The 11,115-nt window shown below is 36.8% G+C and overlaps 1 protein-coding gene across 1 annotated transcript; it reads right to left on the reverse strand.

The window, feature by feature from the left end:
* Nucleotides 1-6,248: 6,248 nt before the first annotated feature.
* Nucleotides 6,249-8,271, reverse strand: LOC124153859. The gene is made up of 2 exons (XM_046527240.1): nt 8,156-8,271; nt 6,249-6,898 (listed from the first exon to the last, which is right to left on the reverse strand). Exons 1-2 carry the CDS (start codon nt 8,217-8,219, stop codon nt 6,429-6,431), a joined length of 534 nt encoding a protein of 177 aa, XP_046383196.1. The 5' UTR covers nt 8,220-8,271; the 3' UTR covers nt 6,249-6,428.
* Nucleotides 8,272-11,115: the final 2,844 nt, after the last annotated feature.

Consider the following 11,115-nt stretch of genomic DNA (forward strand, 5'->3'; position numbering starts at 1 on the left):
TATTTTAGCCTCAAACCGTGTCCCATCATCATTATGGATAGTGATCCAACCTCCCTCATAATTGATCTAACTTGCAACTGACAAACCTGACAAGTAACTTGACAGATGAACCACATCCAGTCTATAATTTCGTAATCCTAATTGCCTCCTTTTTGTAATTACCTACTCTGTTTCATGGACTACGCTAATAATAATTTTGGGAATCAATTAACCATGCACGATTTTATGCGGTGCTAGAACATGAATATCATTACCGCTTTATCACTTAAAAGCTTTTCAAGGCTGAAGCGAATAAATATATTCTAATATCGATTCGTCTATAAACGACAAATTCCAAATGATAACTCAAAATTCCCGTTATAAAACAATGATACCAGACAGTACTAATCGGTTTTGCCATCCTAAGATTTAAGCTTCCTTAACTACCTCTCCTAGATACACCTATATAAACTCAGTTTGTTTGCACTTCGGCTTCAGAGTCTCCCGGAAAAGAAGTTGTGAGAAGCATGGCAGACTTCAGGATGATGAAGATCTTATTGATTTTTAGTTTGGTGGCTGGAAATATGGCCGTAGATGGTGAGAAGCTTTCTCTTTTCTTTCCCTCACTCTTTAAATTTTATCTACTGTAAGTTGAACAGCTCATAAAGAATTTTCTATTCTCGAAATCACTCGGTAGATACTTTGAGTGCATCCAAAAATTTTCAGTAACATCGATTTTGGATACTGATATATAAAATACTGATCTTTAGCCAAAGTCTGAGAGCCTACTAAAATTTTACTCGCAAGAGTAATTTCCATGAAAGAGATTATCTAATAGGGTCGCAAGTGTCTTTTAGGGCTTTTCATGGTAAGCGGCATCGCTATTAAATCTCCTGAAAATTTTTTTTGTTAGTTTTATTCCAATACAGCTTATTGCCTCAATTTCCTATAAAATACTACTGGACTTCCCCAGTGAGATTATTATTTAGGTAAATGTCATATTTTAGTTATTATATTTGCATTATGTAATGACTGCATACAGTCACACGGCGGTAGCAATGATAATCATCAGCATAATGATCGCTATTGGGAAGGTTTTACGAACAGTAGTTCACCCTGTTATTCCACGTTTGCACGAAAAATAATAAAGATAATTGATTTTTCAGCAAATAATGTGAATATTGCCAGCAAAATCACTCATGGCTTCAAATAAAAAATGCATTCATTAGATGAAAGTATTAACGATAAACCCTGTCATAATTTGTTAGCCTGTAGATAAATCACATTACTTGGAATTTGGCTTGGCTCGCCATATAAAAAAAACTTGTTTGACACTATTCGGAATAATTCCGATCGGTTTTCATTAGCCACGGTTGGTTCCGTGTGGTTGGTAACGCAATTAAAATTCGGAAAGTTTGAAATATGCTTCATTCCGATGACGAGATTAGCCCTCGTAATGAGTCTTTGAAACGAATTGTTTTATATATTTATCTATTCCAATCGTGTTGCCAACCACTCGGAATCAACTTCTCGTAATGATAAACTATCAGAATAACTCCGATCAGTGCAAAGCACATCCAACAATCAAAATATCAACACCAAATTAGGTACTAAAAGGTAATGGGGGACTGCGCCATATAAGTGTCAGCTTCCTTCAAATACTTCAGCCGGGTTGAAAACTGTGAAAACTTACATATCAAAACAATGAAGATTCAAAGATGCGAAATAAGTTTGTCCTTAATATTTTATACGAAACATTCTCATGAAAGCCCTATGAAATCAATTGCTGAATATCGAAAATTTCAGTCTGTTTTGGTCATTACGCCAAATAAGAAGTTACGATGTCACCTCCCCAAGTGACGCAGAGAAAGAGCCGATCTTGCGAGTATTGCGCTCTGTACAAATATTCCTAGAATTCTTAAAAGTCCAAAAATCTCTGTTATGGTATTAAATTCGCTCTCACCATATTGAGAAGTTCCATCCTGGCTTCAACTTATCCTGAAACCTGGTAATCTTTTCAATTTGATTTTTTTTAGTTCAAGAGCATTTGCAAATTATCCAATCCGAGGCAGTTTCAAAACATTGATGATCGGTGCACCTTCGTAGTTATCTAAATTTTATTAGAATATGGAAAATTTTAATCATCAAGATTCAGCAATCTTAGGTTTAATTTGACGAAGCCCTTCCTTTGATTTACCTCTAAGCTTACAAGCTTCCTTCTTACAATTTCGTCGTTCTACTAATTTATGTCCTGCGTAGCCTTCTTCATAAAACTATCTGACTCCTTGCTTAGCAGTATCTTCCCTTTTATTTGTCCGTAGACAATTGTCATCATCAGACCAATATATGGCCTATACATTTTCACGCCTTCTTCTTGTTGGTCATTAAAATACCACTCTTCTTTTTCTCCTCTCAGTGGTTCCAAATTTCCCCGGTCAGTTTGATATTTATCATTATTTTGTGCACCGAATTTCGAATGCTTTCTCCTTAATTCCTCAACTTCTGACATTACTTTACCACTCTACGATAAAGTAACATGCTCCAAATTCTGATCGTAACAAATGGCAATCTAACTTCAATGTTTATATTCCCAGATGCGTTTAGATACTGCTTTTCGATGATCCCCTCTTCCCTTTGGCTACACCTGTTGCTATTTCCGTTTTTCTTCGTCCATTACTCATTCGGATTTTACATAAATCATGTACCGTGGAAGACTCTTCGCGTTTCCAATGGTGTTAAAGTTTCAAAATTTCAAGTTTCGTAACGTCACGTCATCAACCATGACACCAATCACCCGGTGGGGATCCAGAATTCAATTTGACGCTTTCCATGACACAATTTGCAAAAAAGCACAATACAGCACTTTAGAACTCATTATGTGTGACATTATTTTGTTGTTTCAGTCATTGATCCTTCGAAGGCACAAAAAGTGCAGACGATCCGTTTCTCCAACCTCGATTCTGGCTTCGCCAAGGTCCAGGGTTTCCTCATCCCTAAAGACATCGATTCAGACGACGGCCTCCCCAGCTTCGAGTTCCGCAGCACCATCAACGGGGTGCCAGTCCAGGACAAGGAGTTTATCGACTGCCATTGCCTGGTCATCTACCGCTACGAGACGTCGATGTCCGAGGAGAGGAAGCCGGTGCTACTCTGCCGAGGCAGCAGCGAGATGAAGGGCTCGAAGCACCCGGAAATGGTGACCTTCTTGTTTGCCGCGGAGAGCCTCAACCTCGACCCCAAGATCAAGGGCATCAACCTATCCCTCGGGACAACCACGTGGAAGAACGTGATCGCAACTCACGCCTCGGCCGCCACTGCTGTTCCGGACCCGGAACGAACAGAAGTTTGACAAGTCGACCAATCCAATTCAAAAACAATATTAATGCAAAATAAGTCCTTTCTGTTGCATTTTATGAACTTAATTCGTTTCATGTCCAAAAATGACAGAGTATCAGTGAAATAGCTACAAATTAATTTACAGCACATAGTATCTTTCTCCTAATTTGTACTTGAAGGTACCGATGAAGTTTGACTAGTCTCGTTGAGGTGGGAAAGCAGAAAATGCCAACGGGATATCAAAACAAAAGCAGGACTAATCCCTCGCTTGATTAGGATTGAGTGACTGTGAAATAACTTTGTATCATTTGATACATGAATGATATGGATAGAACCCATAGAATTGTAAAATCGCTGCTCTCCCTTCCTCCTATCCCAATGCATTGTTTCATTCTTCTAAGATTTTTTCCACACATTATTCATAGCCTTCCCAAAATTCTTATGCCTTGATCTTCGGCGGGGTACTTTCCTTCACTTTGCTTCTCCATCAGATATATTGTCCGCCTAGTTTCAGTGCCTCATGACATGACCAATGCACCACGTTCTGCATTTGACTATGGTGCTCCACGGAGAAGAAATGTGTAATATGTAGTGCTGGTATATCCAATGGCCTCTCAAGTTCCCAGTTCGTAATTATTAAGAAAGGGCTGAGGCGGTAAAAATGTGATATTACCATGTATATTTTCTCTCAATATGGATTCTTATTGAGAGCATATTTGAAAGATAAGCAGAACTTCTTATTGCTCGTACAATTTGAAATTGATGAGTCTATTGAAATGTATTTTTTCCTCGGCAGAGGCAAATCATTTAAGGTGATAAAATCTACGGCCTTATATTTTATTACTCGCGCGCAAACCTGAGAAAAGTTTAAGTTTTAAAAAGTTATCCTAATTACCGGTAAAAGGCTATATTATATATAATTTTATGGTCTCCACGTGGTAGTATAAGAGAATTTATATAACTACTACCTGTTAAAGTTGTGCCGACTTACCTCCTATAGTTGCGATTTAATTCGACTGACAGTAAGTAGCACATTAAGCGTAAAGCTTAATTTGCTAATGCATGCCAGTCGAATAAAATTGAAATAAAGTGCAATAAAATGAAGATTTTTAATAATAATAATACCATGAAAATGTTGACAACTCAATGAAGAACTTAGAGAATCAGAAAGGATTTCCACAAATGAAGCAGAGAACTGCTTATATGCCATGAATTTTTCACCAAACTGGAAAAATATTGAGAACATCTGGCACACATTGTAATAGGGAAAGGGAAGTTTAACGGGTTACACCCCCTTGAGCCTTTGAAACTTTTACTTTATCCAATTTACATACCTTATTTTAAGAAATACACGTACAAAATTACTTTTTTGAGCCTTAAAAATCACGTTTTCAGCATCAAAAATCCCAAAAATGTTGGGGAATAACCCCCGGACCCCTTTTTCCTTGGGGTGTTTTCCATATATACCCCGGAAGGGCTCCAAAACTCAACTCCCCAATTTCAAAATCCTGGCTACGCCACTGGCTTATTCCAAAGTTTCATTCATTGTATGCCGTCGTAGTAATAGCGTCCAATTACTTGAGAAGAATTGTGAATTTTATTTACAAGGAAAAATGCTTAATAACGAGCCACTCATGGCATTATAATTAGAAGGAAAATAAAGTGTTTGGTAAGTGAATCACAATATCTCAGGGTAAAAATAATTCAGTAATCAAAGTATTAAAACAAAATTTACTATCGCGCTCAGAACTGAATTCTTATGAAATGGTTGTCAAATAAATGAATATCCTTATCAACCTATTAATTGTTTTTATAAAATTTTCACGTTTATCGTAAAACTGCAAATAATTATAGATAACCATCTGTCTCCAATGGACAATTATGCTAATGCTATGGACATACATGCAAAAAAATTAGCACCACCGAAGTATTCAATAAAATGTTTTAAAATTATTAAAGATGATTTTCAATGTAACTCCTCTACTAGTCTGCAATATAGATTTTTCCATTTAAAATATTATACCTAAAGATTATCATGCCATTAATTATGATAAAATTGTGAATCTAATCTAAAATTAGAGATCTACGTATTGGAAATTCTTAATTAAAAAAAAAACCTTCATAGCAATGTCATGATAGAATGCCAGGTGCTTTCTATTATGACAAAATTACTTTTTTGAGCCTTAAAAATCACGTTTTCAACATCAAAAACCCCAAAACTGTTGGGAAAAAAACCCCGGACCTTATTCCTTGGGGTGTTTTCCATATACCCCGGAGGGGCCCCAAAACTCACCTCCCCAATTTCAAAATCTTGTCTTCGCCACTGGCTTAATGGCTGGCGTAAGAAAGACTGACGAGCGCTGATGTAAAACGCAGTTAGTTTAAAGATTATTCGCCTTACTGTTCAGTCCATGGGGTGAATGCCTATTTGTTACGGTAAAAAAAATCGTCAATGATTAAGTTCCCCTATGATTCTCCCCAATTCATTGTGATGTTAGTGTAAGAGTGGATTCAGCTATGAAAAACGAGATTAAAAGGTCTGTTCTATATATTATATGTATCTGGGATCGTCTTTTTGAACGAGTTTTATTGGCTTTATACGTTCTGACCAAACGTATCCCTAAATTTTAGGTAATTAGAAAGGCATCGGCTGAAGTCAAGTAGTTTACTCGGACTACCTATTATTTACGCAAAAGAGTCGCCAAGAAAAATTATGAAGATAAAAAGATATGGGTGTGGAGGGAAAAAAGAATGTGAGATCGACGGAGAGGAATGTAGGCGCGAGAAGGTGCAAATTACTATGGATGAGGATGAAACTTCCAGAGGAGATGCGGAGGAGACAGAATATTTGGATAGAGCCAGCACGAAGCGGAGGAGGGATGTTACAAAGTATTTACACGAATGAAAGGCAATAAAATCAATTCTCGTGATATATTTTTATTGTTTTATCGATCTATAAGACAATTTGCATTCTTTCTCGCAATCTTTCTTGCATTATCTCCCGATATTTCATTTACAAAATTCCTTAAAAGAACTCATTTATATCTCTTCTACTCTATTCAGCTCTTTACAGAGGACTAAATTGACCAAAAATAATTAAAAGTATCGTAGGATTAGATGTTGTAGTCTAGCAGGGAATGAAGAATGGATTCTGAGCTCTCGTAGAAATGAAATCCATCGTAGACACCCTCCATGGCTGGCTTCCTCCGCTTCACCATAGTGTTGATGGAGTGCATGGCAGTGAAGTTGGCTACCGTAGTCTTGCCCACGACCACCTCGATCTCCTTGACGCTGGGTTCGAGGCTGAGACCGCCGTGGGTAAAGAGGAACGCTTGCTTGGAACCCTTGTTGAAGTCCACGTTGCGGCAGAGTAGGATGGGCTGTGTGGACTTGGGATTAAAGTACTCGGTGATCACGTTGCAGCGGTAGGTGAAGTATTCCGAGTCATGTTCTGTCGCGGCCCAAGGCTCGTTCGATTTGAATTCAAACACGGGCACGGCCGAGGTAGAGTCCTTCTTGGGCACCAGCTCACCCTTCACGTCGACAATGGCCACGCCAATGGACCCCAAGCGGACTAATTCGGCTACGGGATTGAGGGGAAAAATTTGTTAAAAATTTACATACGAAATAGGCAGATGCATACCACTTATGACACAAGCACCTAGCACTTGGACCAGCAAATCGGTTCGAGAAAATGGCATGTTCTAAATCATGTGCTAGATCCCTTTGCTATGAGTGGGGCCTAATGTCTAAAATGCAATTTCTAATGAAATAAAAACACAATGTATCTTTTTCAAATATAAAACAAAGAAATCCTTGCTAAATGTATTAGGTACGCTGTGGATAAACTGGTGGAAAGTACGTTATCTTTCATTGATCCTTTTCTAATTATCTATTTCTAATTATGTATGTAATTATGTATTATAAGCATGTCCCATGTAATATCATATTTGGAAAAATGAATGTATGCAGTATTGTATTGTACTGTGGGATGATCGGACAAAGCCGCATTTCACGTGCTTAAAAGGATGAAAAATGTGCCCTAAACGTAGAAAATAAATTCATGAGTTACACTGCCTACGAGGAATCACGAAGGAAATATAATGGCGAAGCAAGCAAGTACAGTTCCCTGCTGAGGAATGCATATGAAGTTCAGTACTGCAAATATTAAATAATTTAAAAAGTTACGCTTTCAAATGATGTCGTCTACTGTTTTGAGGGATTGCTATGACTTTGTGAGTAAGGGGAAAATCTATTTATTTAACGGCTCCCGGTTTTGATGAAAAAACTTCTCTTGAGAAAAAAGAGGGGAAGGAACTATTATGTGAACCCAAATAACTGCAAATTAGTCTGGGTTGAGCTCTTCCTTCTTCAATCCAGAACATTTTTCATGTTAAATTGGCAGTTAAGGCCTATGGAGATTCAGTATAAGAACCATTAACAAAATGAAACCCCTACTTAACTGAGTCCTCAAGTAGCCGTCACGAATTGTATTAACTAGGGAAGTAGGAAGAAAAAACATCAAGTTTAAATTAATATACCGAGTATGGAATTACTCCCTACCATACACTGAGTATGGCAATATGGCAAGTAGTTACAGATAAAAGTAGTTATAAAAAAATTAACGCATTATTTTATAATTTTTTACCTCATCAGTTCAAATGATGAAGTGAAACGACTTTTTATATAACTATAGCGAAGAAATTATGAAAAAAATGTTGGCTTTAATTTTAAGACGACTTGTCCCTTCAAGGACCCCCTATAGATGAAGACAAAGGTGGACGCTATCTGTGAATGAAATACGAACGCGCTTATAACGTATGAAAAGTGATTTCCTTACGAGGAGTTAAGGTTGATGCTGCAACGGCCGCCACTGCAAGACCAAGGATGATTAAAAGCTTCATCTTCACAAATTATCCTGACTACCCCGTATTGCCGATGTTTTGTGAATGACCGAAAGGCCAAAGAAATGCGTATTTATATTATTTCCCTGACAATAGCCATAGATGGCAGTTTTATGAGATGTTTCACCTTAGTTGCGTCATGAAACTTATAGATTTTAACTGCAAATTAATATATGTAAACAAACTATGAATAAACATGCTTGACCGTTAATGTCCAGCTAACATCCTATGCCTACATATGGGGAGATAGAACACTGGACATAGTAGTTATGGTTGATCACGTATTCATAAACCTTTTCATCATTCATAGAGTAAGAGATAACGATTGCTAGTCAAAATAACGTGTAACTTCGTTTAAGACCAGCGTTTTTCTTAGAAGCCATGAGGCATGGCTGGTTTTGAAAAGTTTTAAGCCCCAAGATATTTCCTATGCCATTACATGCTGTCAACAATCCCTCGTTAAGGGAATAAAGCCATTACCAAGGATTTCTTTTGTACTTTGGTGGACCTTTTGCATGCTTTAGGCTGTAGCTAATAAACGCAGTCATGTTGGATTCTTTCTCACCTCACTGATGTTTATATTTTGTTTCAATGACGATACGTTTGGTTCGTTCACCCCAACAAGCAAAGGCCTCTCTTTATTTGAATTCAAGTTTTAAATGGGACGGTTGATGGAGTAAATAATTGCCCCCCAATTAGCTAACCACACCATAAGCATCTCATACGAATATCCTTGACTTTTTAGGAGCGAAATCAATCCGTGGAAGAATGTAACCTGGAGTCTCTGGATATATATGGTCTTGAAACCTGCTGAAATTGAAGTATGTTTATCATGAAATTAAATCGTTATATAAATCCTTAAAACTATAACCAAATAAAAAGTGTACCCAATTTCTTCAGACCAATGTGATGCATTAAAATAATGTGGAAAAAACGGAAATCTTACACTTGAAATTCATCCAGCATTTGAATTATCTCAAATAAAGTTGACTTATCTGCAATGTCACCAAAATAGTTAAATGTCCCCTCCACGAAATTCTAGCTATCTAACGGTGACAGAGTTTATTAGGGTAGACAACATTTTAAATATAACATTCCCTCGATTACGACATTGATCATGAATTTATCAAATATTAAATAATTGTATACGAGGGTCGCAAAATAAGTCTTTAGAAAAAGGTTGAAAAGCAAATTATTTTGGGTCAATTTTTGAAAATATTTTTCAACTTTGATTAAATTACTTCTATAAATTTCTAATAGCATTTTTTATGCATTTTTAGCGGTTGAAAAAAGTAGAGTTTTGGGATCTCCTCTAAATATGCATTATTTTGGGCGATTACCTAGTCCATGGACGTAAATCTGTTTTCGCTAAGCCATTTCTTGATGTTGAGAAACGATAAAAAATGACTGGGGTCAAATCTTGTGAATAGGGTGAATTTTGTAACAATTGGAACTTAAGTTCCGTAATTTTGGCAAATGCAACCGCATGGGTGTGTAAGCGTGCCTTGTCTCGTTGAAGGAGGAACTTTTTTTCTTTCAAATGAGGACGCATTTCTTGATTTCTACCAACAGCCGGTCCAATGACGATGCATTATACTCTTATGTTATCGATTTTCTCTTTTATAAGTGATCAATTTATATTATCCATCATCCAAGCCAAAATGTCGTTGCCATGATCTGACCGGCCCATTTCATCATCTTCGCCTACTTTGGAGCCTGTCTACCTTCAGAATTGCATTGTTTGGAGTGTTTTTGTCTCTTAAGTGTAGTGATGAATCCATATTTCATGAAAATCAATGTATTGACGGGGAAAATTCTTAGGTTTGCGGCGGAAAAGCGCCAAAACAGCCACGAGTTGACCAAGTGATTTCGTTCATTCTCCACGGCGAGCAAACGCGGCAGCCATAATGCCGAGATTTTTTTTACATCCAATTTTTCGTGCAAACTTGAGACGATTGTGCATTGCGATATGCCTGTGGCCTCAACTATATCGCGAGCATTGGTTTATGTATAACTTACAACCATATCGTGGATTTTATCAATCATTTCAGGTATCAAAGGTAAAAAGTTTACAATAAAAGGTATATTGTATATTCTATGTATGTAATTATGCGTTTATATAAGAAAAATAAGAAAAATAGTTATCCTTGTCCAAATATTTGAAATACGTTTTGTAATAATGAATGCAATCGGCAATAGAACAAATAACTGAATACAAAGAAATTTTACTTCTCATGTGTGCTAGCACCAGACCTATGTAAAAAGTTTATGATGGTAGCCCCAAAACTACTAAAAGGGGTACCTATATATTCCAAAATATTTAAGTATGTTCTAAAATGTAATATTTGATTGTAAATGGAATAAATTATATATTATTAATTTCGGGGGTAGACACTTCCGAAGGGCGTCCGAAACCATGTTCATTATTTTTTATGTACAGCCACGTATCAATTCACTTACATATTTGTAAATAGTTTTAAACACATGAGCAGATGTGACATGAACTTCTAACAATTCAGCTTTGATTCATTTTGGCGTTAATCCTTTTTAAAAACAAGTATTTTATCACCACACGAAACTCAGTTTTATCCATTTTTATAAACAAATGAAAGTTGTTCACGACAATCGGCAGCAACAATGAACCTATGGCATGGATACAGCTGAAACTCTAACAGTTGACTCGTCAAGAGTGCTGCCTATAGAAAAAAATTAATTTTTGCTATTAAGAGTACAATCCCTCGGAAATTCTAAGGACTTATTGAACGACCCTCGTATATTTGGTAACATACTTTCAACAATCGCGCAAGCCAAAAAAAGCTTCCTTCTTCATTTAATCCTGGCCTAGTATATGGGAATACTGAACTTTTGGCAAATCAAACATTAGGGATCGTACAAC

The sequence above is a fragment of the Ischnura elegans genome, chromosome 2 (genome assembly GCF_921293095.1).
Source record: "Ischnura elegans chromosome 2, ioIscEleg1.1, whole genome shotgun sequence".
Classification (NCBI taxonomy): domain Eukaryota; kingdom Metazoa; phylum Arthropoda; class Insecta; order Odonata; family Coenagrionidae; genus Ischnura; species Ischnura elegans.

Bases quoted from the DNA above. Each gene is read 5' to 3' on its own strand.
- LOC124153859 (XM_046527240.1), bottom strand. From the start codon at position 8,219: ATGAAGCTTTTAATCATCCTTGGTCTTGCAGTGGCGGCCGTTGCAGCA. The intron at 6,899-8,155 runs GTAAGGAAATCA...TCAATCCCGTAG, and splicing joins AGCATCAACCTTAACTCCTC to CCGAATTAGTCCGCTTGGGG.